We start from the raw sequence: 16,881 nt of genomic DNA on the forward strand, positions 1-16,881 counted from the left end.
AGAGTGTTAATAAGTGCTGGAAAATTTTATTGTAGTAGATTTTTGTTATCTTTTTCCTTGCAAGCATATTTATTGCGACACACGATTTTGTTATTATAATCAATTCTATTACCTTAAGTTACGTACTGTTTTTGTTAAGCAAGATTTTATTTCCAAGATTATTTTTCAAATGATGACATATCACTTTAACTCTATAATTTCATTATTTTTTTAAAAAAATTGGCTAATTTTAGAATCCCCCCCCCCAAACTGTACAAAATTTTTAAAAGCAAAAAATATTTTTTTGCTAGCGGCCTATTTTCGAGTATCTTTTTTCTGCTACATAAACAATACTGGAAAGTAATAATAAAAACAATTTGATAGAAATAAAAAGAAAGAAAAATAATCTTTTTCCTTTCATAGAAGCTTTTTTAGACTGAAGGTCAAAGACAGTAGAAACTGCTAGAAAGTGATTGAAAAGAATAATGATGGTTGTTTTATTTTCGTTTTCTTTCTAAAGTGGCTGTTTTCGTTTGATTACATATTTTTTTTTGTTTATTCATGATTAAATATATAAAGAAATGCTGAAAAATTCTTACAGAAGTTGTTGAAAAATTTTTAAGACTTAAAAAAAACCAAGCAAAAAATTTGCAGGGGGATTCCACTGTCCATATTTCTGGATTGCAACTATTTAGGTCAGAAAGATAGTTACAAATATTTGAAAATTAAGGAAAAGATCCCATGATGAAGCTAGACCACTTATTATTTAAGGATTTATAAAGCTATTTATTTGAGTTTAATATTTCCTTCAACAAGAAAAAAACTTACAAATTGTTAAAGAGGTTAAAGATTTACTAATGGAAAATGTTAAAAGTTTCATTTAATATTTTGCAACTAATGATTCGATCTTCTTTCTTTTTTTGGCTTTATTGGATTTTTCTTATAACAATGCTACAACCAGACTTAGATAAAATGAAAAACCTGCAAACACAAAATCTCAATAAAAAAACTGCACACAATTCCTCTAACTAGTTTCAACCTTTTCGCTGCTACCACATTTGAGTAAAATTTGTTTGAAAAATCATGGATTTTTTAAAAAAATGTTTAATTGTTATAGAACTTTATATTGGTTTATACCACAGGAATGAGTTTGAAAAAAAAGAAGCTGAAAAGAGAATTCAAAAGTGTTACGTGGAAAAACACTTTTTAAATAATTGAAAAATAGCTGAAATTTTGGCAAGAAAGAAGTATGTAGGTAGCATTTATCCAAAGTGTGTAGCTAAATCTTTCGACAAAAAATAAGCACCTTTTAAGTATTTTTCAAGCACTCAAAAAATATTTTTAAGCACTAGATACATTGACAAAATTAAAAATAATTGTCAAAGACTTAACACGATTATGATAAAATAACTAGTTTCTGACAAAGAACTCTTCTTGATTATATTAGCCATTATAAAATGATCAAGAGATTTTTCGGTTCAATATCAGAGGATGGAAAATGAAGCTAGAAATTGAGTGTATCTTGCAAAATGCAGCAGAGTTGCACATGTGAGTGTAATAATCTCACAGAACCCTGCTCAGTAGACGCACATGCGGACTCACAAGTATTTCATCAAACATGTAAAATGATTGGCTCTTTCATACGCTACGAACCGATGATACACTGAAATAAATTGTGGTAGAATAAATCGTGAAAATGTTGAATAGAACAATGCGAAAAGCCCGATTTTGCATAATCGAATCGACATGGTAAAGAGAAAATCTCATTTTCGAAAAGGGATAATTAAGAATTTTTTAAAGACACACAATGTAAAAAGCACCTTTAAGGGCTTTTAAAAAACGAAAATCGAAAATAAGCACTTTTTAAAAACGCTACAAACCATGTTATCTACAGAATGATATCAACATTTAAATAAAATATCAATGCAATATTTTATTTATTTATTAAAATTGTGTGAGTATGAATCTTAATACATGATTTTTAAATCACATGAATACAAATCTTGACATTTAATTATTAAAATCGTGTGAAAACGAGTATCAATGTTTGATTTTAAAATCTCATGAATATGAATTTTGATGCACAATTTTTAAGTCACCTTGAACACGAATCATAATTATGGCTTTTGATTCACATGAATATGAAATGCGATGTTTGATATCCAGACAATTTGTGAAAGGTTCTGTTTTTGTAAAATTGTGTAAAAACTACTCCTAATTTGTGAATATAAAATAAGCGTTAAGTCATATTCTTTCAACAAGGGTACTGCTTTTGTGAATTTGTACAAATAGGGTCCTTTTATTGCAAAAATTGCTAAAAACCTTTTCAAGAAGTTTTTAAATTGTAAATAGATACAAGATTCTGCAGAACAATTGCTGCTACTAAATTAGAGATGCAACATACAAGTATTTGGTATTTAGCCTATACTGCTCAACACAGAATATTCATTTCGGACGAATAATGGAAACAAAATCACTCATGTTTTTAATTATTTCAATTGACATATTTTAAATAACACAACTTAATTATGTATCACTTTTAATGTGTTATGCATTAAGTAAATTTAAACAATTCTTGCATTTATAATATCTTATTTAAAAAATTGCCAAAAATTAATTTTTATTTACATAATATTCTATTAATTAATTTTATGAATGAATATAAAATTATCATTTATTTATTTACAAAAAAAATTATTATTTAATATCAATAGTAATGTGCACACGATGTTTGTAAAAGTAGAAATATTTTCTTAGAATACTGCATTCAGAATTTAAACTTAGGGAAACTCAGTTCGTTTTGAACTGAGATTCGATTAACAAAACAATAATGAAGATAAACAAATTTGTGAAGGGTTTGATTAAAAGATAAATTATTTTGTGAAGGGTTCGTTTTTATTAAACGATATTTTGTGGAGGGTCCATTAACGGACCCAAATTTCTTCTAAGCAGACCCCTGGATACAAAATCGTAAAAATACGAAACATGATACACGATATGTGATTTCAAACAAGATTAATTTGAAATCGCATTTGCGTCAAAAAAGGTTTTTTTTTTAACTTTTGTAATTCGAAAAAAAAAAAACACTAGGCAAGGAAAAAAAATCCGCCTCTTCATGTTTAGACTTGAAGAGGTCTAGACTTTTTTGTTAGTGATAATAATTTTTTTTCTGTGATGTTGACAAAGCTTCCGCGAACTGAGTTCATGTATTCTTTTATATTATATGGGTCTTGCTGCAACTACAAAAGTTTTCAGTTTGGTGAAAAAAATAAAACTACAGTACAGAACCCGTTATCTGGAAATCAGAAAACCGGAAAACCAAAAAACCGGAACGAAATTCAATAAATTTTCCCGCTATATTTTAAAAAAAAATTTTTTTTTCCTCATAAGATTTTAGGATTTTTATTCCTTTTTTAAAAGATGTTTACCTTACCATCATTTTGGAAATAATCATTAGTGTATTAGTCCATCGTTTTTTCTTCTTTTAAAGATTATTTCCAAAAAAAAAATTTTTTTACTTGGGTTTAACAATAAAAAAACGGCTTTTTGTAGCGATTCAGAAAACCGGAAAAATCAGTTATCCGGAATAGCAATGGTCCCGATCATTCCGGATAATCGGTTCCCTACTGTACATTTCTTCCAAATGTTAAGAACCAAAACTTAATATTCTTTTTTAATAGAAAATCAGTGAACCATCCCTGGTATCATGGTTTCTACAAATTTTACATTGCTAAATAGTACCTCTCATTCAACACAATAAAGGATAATTTTGATAAACACTTTAGTGTTAGAAAATTTAGTGCAAACTTCTAAAGTTGGTAATTATTAATTATTGTTTTAATCGTGTGAAGAACTTAGGTTTGTAAAGTGCAAATTTTTTTTTGGCTCAAGGAAACTTTTAAGCAGCAGTTAATTAATTTAAATGGTTACATAAATATAATCTAAAAATAAATATTAAGCAGAGGGCAAGTAATTATTTTAATGTTAATTCTTTATAATAAAGGGTACTTACTTAACATTTTTCAAATCAGCTCTTTGTATCCAGTTAACAATATTTGTTAACAACAGTTTCTTAGTTTCTGAGGTAGAGGATTTTAAAATTCTCTCTAGCACATGACAGTATAAAGTGAGAAAGGCGTTTTTATATACACAGGTATTAATAAATTCGTCTCTTGACATAGCTTGGATTTGAAAGGAGTTGTTAACAACATTCCATATAATCTTAACATCATCTGGATTACTCAATTCTAGAAAATAAACAAATGAGTTTGAATAATTGAAATTTAGGATTGAAATGTAATTGCGTTTGGCACAGATTTAAAAATGAAAAATTATGCTTCTAATTAGTTTATTAGTCAATTAGCCTTTTTTTTCAATTGTGACCCATCTTTAACATAATAGAACATATAAAGATATGATTTCAAAATAGAATGCATGATTATTACTCTAAACAGCTAAGCTAACATTTTTAATTATTTCAAGAAACTTATTATTTCTCGTGAATATCGTGATAAGCAAAATCATGTACTTATAAATGAAGGTAATATATTCTTTCTGGCAGCATGAAATATCAGAACAATTTTTAAAAGCCTGATTAAACTATAATTATAAACTTGTATGTTTTTTTAGTAGCAACAGAGGGATTAACATTATAAGTAAATCATTTTGCCTAAATTAATAAAACATTATTAAGAGATTGTAGAACAGTTTTATTTTACAGAAAAGCAAGCAGAAAACATTCTAAAAGAAATAAGTTATAGGTTAATAGAAGTTAAATTTTTTACTCTCTGTTTTGGGTATTTTTTTTAATTAAGTAAGACATACAAATCTCACTAAAAGAACTCTATTTAATAAACATAAGGTAAAATAATTTAATAAAATCCTAAATATGTTAAAAGTAATTTGTTTTGAACAGCAGCTTCCTTTCATAATTTTTTTTTCGAATTGAAAAATAAAAAATATATATTTTTGTAGGAGAGCTGAGATTTATGTTTGGAAAGTTTCACTATGAAGTAAAAAGCATACATATTTTAAAAAAATCCTACTTGAAGCTGTATTAAAATTTTTCTTGTTTTTCTTTTTGAAGCAAATAACAGACTCGCATTATTTAATATCCTAACAAACTATGCATTGACAATGAATCTTAACTATTCAACAGGTTCAAGTTAAACACAGATCAAGAAAGGAATTTGTTATTACCTATATTAAAACGAGATACAATGCAGCATTCTGCAACAGTAACTGCACTTGAAACTGTGTTTAGGCATTGACAAGCTGTTTGAAGACACGGTAAAAGAACTGGACTAGTGTGGTGGCATTTCAACCATGAGACAACTGAGTTAACAGCAATTTCTTCAAGACTAGATTCCGGTATGTTATTAAGAAATCCCAAAATTTCCCGAGCCAATGGCAATGCATGCGACATTTGTTTGTCTGGCTTTATATCTAAAAAATAAAAGATATATTATTATTCTAAAATGGAAGTAAATAAAATAATTTTTATAGTTTAAATGAATAAAATTTTAAATCCACCACCTTAAAATTTTAAATCCAATTTATAAAAAATAATAATACAATAAAACCAATAGCAGCAAAAAGCAATATGTTTATAGAAGATGCCTGTAAATATTGAAAATATTTTGACATTAAATTTCCTTTTGCCAAGTAATGCAAAAGACAGTAAAATACACCAGTTAGTTAAACAGCAATGAGGGTACAGTAATAGTCATTTTTAACAATCTGAGTATTTGTTCCAGGTTTTTTCCAAATTTTAAGCAGGTTGCTTTTCTGCAATAAAAATTGGTTTTTGCCAAGTAATTTAATGACAAAGTAGTGCATAACTGGGAAACTTTGTAAAGTTTTACAAATAATTGTAACACTATGGGAATATCAAATTTATAAAGAAAAATGCTTGAAAAAAAAGAAAATAAAAAAAAATGTAACAAATAAAAATTTATTTGGTTAATAGGTATAATGTTTACAAATTTTAGAAATTGACTAAGGGTAAATTGAGTTAACTGAGACTTAGTATGTGTGCACCCAGAGTTGGTCTGAAACAGGTCTTAGGCTGAAAAAGATATCTTTAAACAAGTTTGAACCACTGGTCTAAAACATGCCTAAAATCAGCTATTTTCTATTTCAAATAAAAAATTAGTTACTACATGCAGAAATATTTAAAAAAAATAGTCAAAGAAAGCAAACTCTAGTTAGATGAAATATTACATTTGCTCGGTGAAAGTGTTATAGGTAATTAAAAAATAAATAAGAATTTTAATTCTTCTATAGTTTCTTCAAAAGAATTACTTGCAATTGCTGAGCAAATATTCCTTCCAGTTGAGTTTCGTCAATTATTGAATCCATCAAAGCGAAAACAGTTGAAGCAGTTTTTAAATCGAAAACTAATCGTTTATTTTTAAATGTGCCCCAAAAGGATGTAAATGCTAGTTTATCTTGGTTTTTTAAAGAAGGTTGAGCAGACAGAAAGCATTAGAAAAGTCGAAACAGTAAAAAAAGCGGTAAGTAGAAAAGTTTAAAATGATATTTTATTTTGTATCTTAGTAAGTGAGAAAGTCGAATGTTTAAAGATGCTATTAATTAATCATATATCTAAATTTTTGTTACTGTTAGGAGAATCATTTTTATTTCTTAACCAAAAGTATTGGGCATGACTACTGGATTGTATTCCGTTCAATTAATCCTGCTTCCACCATTTCATCTAATTGCTTAAGAGTTTCTTGTTGAAGAGTTCTAGGCACAGCAACTTCTAAACTACGAATAGGATAATCATGAATTTTTAACTGTTATTTTTGCATAAATACGGTCTGCAAGATTTAATAATATTTTATGATTGCTAGTCCTTTTTGTTTATCTGTTTAGTGCCTGGATGTTGTTTATTTATATTATGAACCTCTTCATAAATACTTAACACAGTATCTTCATCATAATCAATGTTTATGTTTTGTTGTATATTACTATGTTTTTGTGCTATTAATGGTACCCTGTTGCCTTTAATCGTTATAGAATTATCCTTAGGAGATTATTGGATATTATGCATAAGCATGAAATCATATCCCAATAACAATTCAAAAAACTGAATTATCTAAATATGAATGAAACTAGAAAACTAAGTTGTTACTAATTTACACAAAAGCTCTATTGACATTTAATTACATAATGTACATCTTTGCATCTATGCTTTAATTATATAATATACATCTTGCTTTTGTAAAAGCAATTAGTGAAAATATATTTTTTACAAATGCACAACATCTAAACAAATTTTTCAAATAGGTAACTTTTTCAGAGCAATTAAATGTTAATTACTTCTTAATAAGTTATCAATGTCACTGAGTAATTCTGGCAGAATCTTAATTAAATTATGTTCATTTCTTAAAGGTGATTCTTTTTTAATAATGTCTTGAGATAAAGAGGTACTGAAATAATGAAAGAAAATAAGTTGCTTTGGTTGCATATTGAAACTTTCATCTCCAGTAGTCAATGTCATGCCACAAATTATTTTCAAAAACCTAAAAATTAAAAAAAAATTCTTTAATAAGTTCAAGACACATTCAATGAAATAACTATCAATAAGTTTAGCAACAGATAATCATAATAAAAAAAATTATGAGAACAGTAAAAAAAAGATATTCTTGTACATTTTTGGGAAGAAAGTTAACACTGAGAAAGTCTTTATTATGCACCAGTTTTGAAGTGATTTAGCCTATGATATGGAAAAATCATTTTTTATGTTCTATAGTCTAAAATAAATCATTAAATGTACTTAAGATCTAAAAAAGTAAGCCCCATTCAATCTAGAAAAAAAAGTTTAAATTAATATATTTCAATTTTATTTCAAATTATTTCATAAAATTTGACTTTCCTGTAACTAATCAAGTCACTTCAGTTTCATTCAGTAGACAAAGATTTATCATCGACTTAGTGATAGCCAGTTATAAGTCCAATAAAACTTATTGTAAGATAACAATATTAAAACAATTGTTGTTCATTAAAGTGTTTTCATTTGGCATATAAAGAAGTTGACAGCATAACAAAACTTATAGAATTTTTTAACATATAAATAAAAGTGAGTGAGAGGGAAGAATAAGACTAGAAATTGTATATTACAGGTAGTATAGGGTTGATTTATTTGATGGCTTTCGAACAGAAGCATTTACAAATTCTTTGCAGCATTTTCAAACAAGTTTAAATAAAACTATTATTTGATAACAACAAAAATCCCTGAAATTATTTCTCAAACATTAAAAGCAAAGAAAAATTTAATTTTACTTTTGCCAGGCTCAGAAATAACTCAAAACTGAGAGGTAGGTCTTTGGTTACACATTTATCAAAAAGTAAGATGGAATAACCATTTTATAGTTCTTATAATTTTTACAAGCTTATTTTTTGTGTTAATCAGTGAAATTAGTATCAAAAGATTGACCTCTTCAGTCCTATCATGATTATTTAAACTGCTCTTTTATATAAATGTATTTTTTAATAAAATAAGACAATCTAAAATTTTTTCACGAATATCAAAGATAATGTGTGTGCTCATCACTTCATTAATTTACCTACATTTAAATTTCTCTTATTTAAAATTGTTGTAAATTGAAAGATTTAATTTGACATTTATATGCAATCATTATAAAAAAAACTGTAGATGGTATAAAGATGAGTTTTTTTAATTTGGTGATTTTGTAATAAAACATAAGTTAAAATGTAGTCTAAAGCAGGTATTTTAAGAAATTTGATGGACTTTTTATATTTATTTAATAAAATTTTTTCTTTTTTTTTTGTATTTTATCACTATAATGAAAACATGATAATTTATGTAACTCAGCGGTTCTCAAACTTTTTCGAAAAACAGCGCTTTTTTTCTTCCTCAAAATAAAATTTTTCGACAGCTACCCACTTAAATCTATGAGATAGCAAATTTCTCTTTCAAAACCTAGTTGCAAGACAGTTTAATGAGATTCTTTTCTTCTCAAGAAATTAAACTCAGGCAAAGCACTGATGTTAAAAGGATATTGAATCAAAGCCAAACTATTGAAGCTTTCATTTTGATAATATTTGTCAAACCATATGATTAACTATGAAAAATGCTCTTAAAAATGTTTCTATAGAGTGAGAGAGCAAGTTCATTTTGCGTCAAAAATTGATGCAATATTTAAAGACAGTCATTGTACTTCTATTCATTTTTCTTCTTTAAAAATTGAGTTTTTTAATGACTGCTGTAATCTTGTAATGTTTTCTAGTGACCTAAAAAGGTACATGACTTTTTTGTTGCAGTATGAGGTTCAGAGTATTAAAACGTCTCAAAAATATTGCAAAAATATGCTAGTTTTACTTTTAAAAAATCTTCCCCAGTGAAGCAGTTAGCATCTTTATGGCCTACTTCTTTAAAAAAAAAATTCATGTTGCATATAGAATTATTATTGTATTACAAAGAGGACTGTTTGTTTGCCATAACATCAGTTTTTTTTAAAATTCTAGCCTTCAGTGGATAAGTTTTTAATCAGTCTGAATAATACCATTAACACTTGCTTACCAAGACAGGCTGAATGATCTACTTGTAGAAAACTAGGCATTTTCTTTTTATCAAATAGGTTGTCTCAGTATTCATTCCTTACCACTTTTTATCCTGCTCATATTTCAGTTGGGGAGGTTGAAATTTCTAAACAAGTTTTGATAAGTGTTTTACAGGGAATTTAATCTTTCTTTACTTTTTTTCCATTCTACAGTTAGAAAACCACCCATATTTTAGAATTTTAAAGCCCATACATGACAGAAATTGTTCCAATAAGGCTCAGTGTTGTAACTTTTTGGGTAATTTTAACAGGTGCAGCTTAAAAACTGGAAAGACTTTGTGGCTCATCAGAGTGCCGAGACGCACACTTTGGGAAATGCTTGTTATTTGATGTCTGGCATTCATCGGGATTGGTAACAAATCCTGCTCGTGAGAAAATGTTTTCTTTACGGGAGAAGTCAATTACTACTCCACTTTTTATCTACCTGTAAAATAATTTATGCAAGATGCTCTGTACCTTGTAATTGGTTGATAACGTGGAATTTCTATGTTTAAAAGGAGAGACTTAATCAGCTTTCTTTCCCTTTGTTTGGTAAAGCTATTATGTAAGATATTTTCAGAAGTTGAGTTGCTATGTATAGTTATGATTATGTTATTTTTCTTTCATCAAATCATTAGTATTTTATTCATGTGTTACAATAATCAACTAAATATATATTTCTGAAGAAGCTTCATTTTCCTGAGTTCTGCCACCACTTAAACTCACTCTTCCATTTATTAATGTATCTATGTAGTGATGTCGGGTGAAAGAGGCCCATAGTGAAAAGTGTTAAGTTTAAAAAATATAAACATTCAAATTTATTAAAAAAGAAAAGAAAAAAAAGAGAATATTTCTGTAATGGACCTATTAGATATGAGTTATCCATTTTGTCTGTATTTTTATAGAATAGTATGTGTATAAAATATATGTATATGTAAAGAATATTTTGATTTTAGAAGAGTGATAAATTTTGAATTTTTTCAGAGTTAGTTTTTCTCCTCCATTGAATTGACAATTATAACTTGATGGCTTCATGTTGGTTTAATACTTCTTTACATTGACAAATTAAGAGTTATAAAGCTTGTTTAATACGAACTTTTCAAAATGCAAATTTTTATTATTAAGACTTCTGTTGGACACCTGAAATTTCTATATAATCACACATATATAAAAAAGCAGTTAACCCTAGATCAGTGGTGGGGAATCTGTGAATCAGACGGGCCATTTGTAATAACTAGACAATCATAGCGGGCCAAAGAATAATGCTTAATCGTTAAAAAATTTATGTGTTCTTTAAACATATACATATATTATTACATACACTTATTATTTTAATAGTAAAAAAGCAAAAGGAAAGAAAATTATAAGCACAAAATATAAAATGAATTTAGTGTAGTTCTTGATGTGAAGTATTATCACTTTATTTTCTGGTGTCATTACTGGTTGATGGTGCATGAGAAAAATGAAATTGAGATTGTTTCTTCAAAATTTCATCATAGTCCGGTTCCATTTGCGAAGCAGAAATTCTTAAAACTGATGAAAGGTGCTCATCTGTAATTCTGTTTCTTAAAGAAGTTTTCCTAAGCTTCATTGTTGAAAAGATTTGTTCGCATATATAAGATGAGCCGAAGATTGTCATTATCTTCATTGCATGAGTAATTAGATTTGGGAAATTATCTGGACTTAAATTTTTATAAAATTCTAGTAATGGTACTGTATGAAAAGTTTGTTTCAGGAGAGTATTACAGTTCAGTTCTATTAACTCAAGTTGAAATTTTGCATCAACTTCTTCGTAATTATCATTGAATGGGGTCGCAAAAATACTAAACTCTGGTTCCATTTTTTTAAAGTCCTGAAATCTCCCTTCAAATTCTGAAGATAGTTTTCTCAAATTAATTTCGTATTTTTTAATCTTATTGTTTGATATAGTGAATTTCAAAGATTGTATTCTTGGAAAATGAGAAAAATCAGATTTAGAGATCTGATTAGCAAATAATAATAACTGTAATTTGAAGCTTTTCAGGTATTGCCAAATATCGTGAAGAAACTGATTTTTCACTTGCAATTTGAGATTAAGTATATTCATGTGTATGAGGAGGTCTGTGAAAAAAGCGAAATCATAAAGCCACGTTTCGTTTTCTAAGACGTCAAATTCATTATAAATGTCTTTATCAAGAAGAAAATTCACAATATCGTCTTTTAAATCCCAAATTCTTTCAAATACTTTTCCAGCACTTAACCAACGAACTTTTGAATAATACAGGATATTGGAATGCTCAGCATGTATGGACTCCAAAAACTGTTGAAACTGGCGATGTAATAATCCTCTGGAACGAATCATATTTACTAGTTTTACAACAATATTAAGTATATGGTCAATATCTAAAGTCGATTTACAGAGAGCATCCTGATGTATAAGGCAATGCAAAAAAACAACATCATTTTCCGGATACTTAGAATTAAATTTCCCAACAAATCCTTGATTGATTCTAACCATATTAGGAGCACCATCTGTAGTTACATTACATAACTTATCAATAGGTAAACAAAGTTTATCGATCAAATTTTCAAATTCACAAAATATATCGGCACCAGTCGTTGCTTCTTTCATTGACTGCAGCCCTGCAAGTTCTTCCGTAATTTCAAAGTGGGCGTTGATTCCTCTTACAAATATGAGTTAACTGTGCAGTATCGCTGATATCTGTACTTTCATCCATGGTAATTGAATAAAAAATAAATTTTTGAGTTTTTGTAGTCAGTTGTGAAATTAGATTTTTATCAATATTTTCTTCTTCTTGAGAGAGACAGTGACTGAAAATCATTCTTCTTTTCAGGGCACATAATATCGCACACATCTATCATGCACTGCTTTATAAATTCACCATCTGAAAATGCTTTATTAGATTTAGCAATATTATAAGCCAACACATAACTGGCTTTCGTAGTGAATCTTTGAGAATGATTAGCTCTGTGAAATAATTGTTGTTGACTTGATAAATTTTTTATTAAATCTTTCGATTTAATTTTCTTAACCTCTTCACTTAACGATGAGTAGGAGTGGTTTCCATGTTTGCTCTTGAAATGGCGTTGAATGTTATATTCTTTTAAAACTGCAACAGTTATATTGCAAAGTAAGCACACAGGTTTTTCTTTAAATAAAGTAAAGAAATATTTCCACGTCCATTCTTCTTTAAAAACTCGACATTCTGAATTCACTTTTCTTTTTTTAGCGTCCATTTTAGACGTTACCTACTACGGAGAACAACACACAGAAACGCAATTGGCGAAAGCTTACTGCTAACTAATGTTCTTGCGCGGGTGTTTGCGCAGGTCCTCTTAAAATGAAATTATAATTTTATTAAACTTTTATAACGTTTATACAAAAATTGTAAAGCAGTTTGAAGCAAAGGAAACAAGAACTAGAGCAGACGCAAATCGCGAAGCTTTTTGGTTGTGATTGGTCAATTTATTTGCATGTTACGTCACAGTACCCTCCTCTTTGGATATTCATGGGCAAAATTCTGTATTCATGAAATTAAAATTGTTCTTCAATATTTTGATAACTGTCAATTAATGGCCTATTATATTTTGGAGAACTTCGCGAATTTATATTTCCCAGGCAAGATTGAGTTCTATTTTGGAAGATTAAAATTGCCACTTGAGTGTAGGAACGAAAATCAGTTTAGAACTGCTTTTTAGTCTTCGGCCCACGGACTATTGAGGCAGTGGGAGTTTCGGGGATTACACAAACTATTACTCGAGTCACAGCGGGTCGTTGCAGATGACTGACTAAGTCGCTAACTAACTGATCTTCGGGCGGCCTCGCTTGTATTTATACCTACCTGCAAGGATTGTTCAGGAATTGGATTTTTCCGGTTCTTTCGAGAAAACAGAACAATGATTCAAAAATGCGAGAGTGTCTGGAAGTTTCGAGCGAAGATGAGTCATCTGTTTTGGTCGGATGGATTAGTCCAGAATACTATTGTGTCTTGAATATCACTACAGGAAGTTTTTATGCGGGTTGTCACATTACGAAGTAAGAACACGTTCAAACATTCTCACGACAGCACTCTTAAACAGGCCGGATTAAACTTTTCCGCGGGCTGTAGTTTCCCCATCACTGCCCTAGATCATAGGACACTAGTGCATAGCAGGTAAATATAAAAACTATATTGCTAAGGGGCTCAACACTTGTAGGGTCTGTGGGATTGAAATTCAATTATATTTTGCTTTTTATTTAAATGTTTAAGGAGAAAATGTAATTAACTATGCAACTTACTGCAAAATATAAAAATTTGGACTTCCTTGAGGATCATCTTTAATGATATTTTGAGGATTATATGATGAGTAATACAAAGTTAACAAACTTCGAACATCTTCCAAAGTCAATATGAACCATGGTAGATCTTCCAAAACTCCTATTTTATTTTTATGTGCATTGCTCTAAAAGAGATAATAGGTTTGGTTTATATGAGACTTTATCAAGAAAATACAAAAACATTATTGAACATAAAGCTGAATGGAAAATAAATTGGAATTAAAATAAAAATATAAAGTTGAATGGGAAAAATAGGAGGGGGATATATTTGTATTTTTTTTTAATACTGTTTATTTTAGGAGAATAACATTTAACAAAGTAGGCTGTTCTGCAAAGAATGCAAGCTTGAATAAATTTTTTTTTCATGTGAAACTATGAAAGGTTAATGTTTTTAAAATTAGGTTGACATAATATTAGTACTTCTGTGGAAAGAAATATGTTAAGTATTAGAAAAGCAAACATTAAAAAAAAAAAAAAAAAACTTTTTAAATTTCTGAACTTACATTTCTTTATAAAACTGAAGTATGAAAAAATGCAGGGAAAATTCAATAAAGAAATTTTTAAGGTGATACGGTATAAACTAAGAATAACTTTTAAGTGTTTACTAAAAAGTTCATTAGTAAAAAACAAAAAGTAACCTATGCATTATAGTGTGTGAATTCTGAATTAAAAACTCGTTAACATAAATTAATCAAACATCGATTTCGTTTTATTGAGAAATCTTTCCTCGAGTAATTCAGAGTTAGTTTTTTTAATTAAAAAAAATTAAATTGGGAGAATCAGGTAAGATTGGATAAGTGACATTTTCGATTTTAGTGAAATTTTCAGGATATGTTCTTTGCGTAAAACTGTTAGTGAATCCGTTTTTTATTTTTTTGAAAAAATTTTCCCTCAATTTTTCTTCTTTGTAAGGCGGGGTCAAAGTTGAAAAATACTTCTATTCAAACACACACACAAAAATCACATATATTTACATGCAGTATTAATTTTTATCAAATGAGTGGACCATGGCACTGACCATTACTTTGTGTTCTACTACTTCCACACTAACTATTAAGACATAAATACTTTTAATGGACCTTTGCACTGAAGGTCAAAGGTTATTCAACATTTTTTGAAATTAAGCTTTTTTCTTAGACTGTTAAAATCTAATTCTGACAACAGTAAACCATAAAAAGATTTAGTTTGCTATGACATACTAATAAGTATTACCTAACAAAATCAACATATGTGTGGTCGACATTTGGCGTGATCTTAAAATTCACCTTGGAGTAGCAAGAAATTGGAGGTTTGTATAACTTTCAAGACATTAACTGTCTTTGCTAAAACTAGACAAATATTTTATTTTATTTTATAACCGTCGTTGAACAGCCGACCCAATTTCATGGGTTTACGACTACTAACGTTCAACTCCGTAGCCTTGTAATTTTGAACCAATCCAGAAGACAAGGAAACTCCTGGATAAGTACCCCCAGAGGTATTGATTTGTTGTGGGAACATGGAGGACTTAGACTTGACAGATTTAACGTGCATCAGTCACCATTTACTACACGGGGAGTCTTCGGCCGGCGAGGATCGAACCCACGACCTCTTGGATATGGGCCCAGCGCCCTACCGACCAGGCTATCCCGGCCCACTAGACAAATATGAAATTTTCTGGAAAAGAAGCCTTAAGTATAGCTTAAAAAAATTTCACAGATATATAGATAGTGACTTAACTGTTATATAATATGGCCTTATGTTTTGAGGCTCAGATCTAAGTAATTGAATACATAAATAATCATGGAAAAAAAAATGAAAATTATTTTAAAAATAGTGATTTAAACTCAACATGAATATCTGAAGTTTAAGGGGGAAGGGAGAAAACATATTCGTTGCTATCTAGACAGTGTAATTTTTTACATTGATTAGAATGACAAATCTAAAATCGATAGATTTAATTGTTAAGAAGTTATTTAAGCTAGATATAGAAACAGAGCAAAATCTGATTCATACATATTTATATGCATGACAGTGCTATACAGGTATGTGAGGTGTTGATTCCATTGTATTAAGCAATCGATAAGAACAGTTCAATTCATTAACAATTTAAAAGTTTCAAGTAGATGACTGCTAACTGTATTTTTTATGCACAAATCTTTTATAACTTATAAACTTTAGTGAACTGAAGTGTTTCTATCAATTACTTAAATACATCGGAATCAATAGCTCATGTGCCTGGATAGCAATGTCAGATAGATTAATATGAAAGAGTTAAAATTGTTGTTTCGATATAAAACTCAAATAACTTCTTGACCAATTGATATATTGACTTGCATAAAAATTACACCAGAAACATATCACTTGCCTAGACTTTAACAAGTATGTTTTGCCCCTTTGCATCTTTACTCTCAGTAAATTCTAGATGAAGGCTAAGGCTCACCTAAGGAGATGGTGTAAACCTCAGATATTCATATGGCTTGAATCATATTTTTTAAAAACAATTTACAATTTTCCTATAACTATTTCTGTATTCAATTACTCAGGTGCATGCATAAAAATTTAGGGTCATATCATATAAAAATTGAATCAATAACCTTAGTTCTGAGAATTGATTTTGTTTCTGCTATACTTAAGGCTTCTTTTCCAGCAAATTTCATACATGTCTAGTTTTGACGAAGGCAGTTAATGACCTTGAAAGCTGTGCAAAATTTTAGTTTCTAGCTCCTTTAAGGACAACTTTAAAGTCACTTCAAATTTACACCACATACATATTTATTTCTTTGGGTACTACTTATTAGCATCAGTGGCGTACCAGTGGGGGCGGTGGGTGCGGTCCGCACCGGGCGGCACTTACCTTGGGGCGGCATTTTTTATAGTTGTAAAAAGCAACTTATTCATTTCATATTTATTTTCTTTCTTGAATAATAGATGATTATTATGATAATTATAAGTTTAATATTTGGTTTATATAAATTATGATTAACTATATGATTTCGAATATTATTCCTCGGTGTATATAAATGCATTTTAGTGTTT

At 28.8% G+C, this 16,881-nt stretch overlaps 1 protein-coding gene across 1 annotated transcript in view; it reads right to left on the minus strand.

Moving 5' to 3' along the window:
* Positions 1-16,881, minus strand: part of LOC107456645 (ectopic P-granules autophagy protein 5) — a 172,244-nt gene that overhangs the window by 10,265 nt on the left and 145,098 nt on the right. Inside the window, exons 42-45 of the mRNA XM_071187258.1 lie at positions 13,825-13,988; positions 7,303-7,505; positions 5,179-5,424; positions 3,992-4,226 (exon numbers count right to left, since the gene is read on the minus strand). Of these exons, the coding sequence (XP_071043359.1) occupies positions 3,992-4,226; positions 5,179-5,424; positions 7,303-7,505; positions 13,825-13,988 (848 nt within the window). The remainder of the gene's footprint in view (positions 1-3,991; positions 4,227-5,178; positions 5,425-7,302; positions 7,506-13,824; positions 13,989-16,881) is intronic.

This window comes from Parasteatoda tepidariorum, chromosome X1 (genome assembly GCF_043381705.1).
Source record: "Parasteatoda tepidariorum isolate YZ-2023 chromosome X1, CAS_Ptep_4.0, whole genome shotgun sequence".
In the NCBI taxonomy this organism is placed as follows: Eukaryota; Metazoa; Arthropoda; class Arachnida; order Araneae; family Theridiidae; genus Parasteatoda; species Parasteatoda tepidariorum.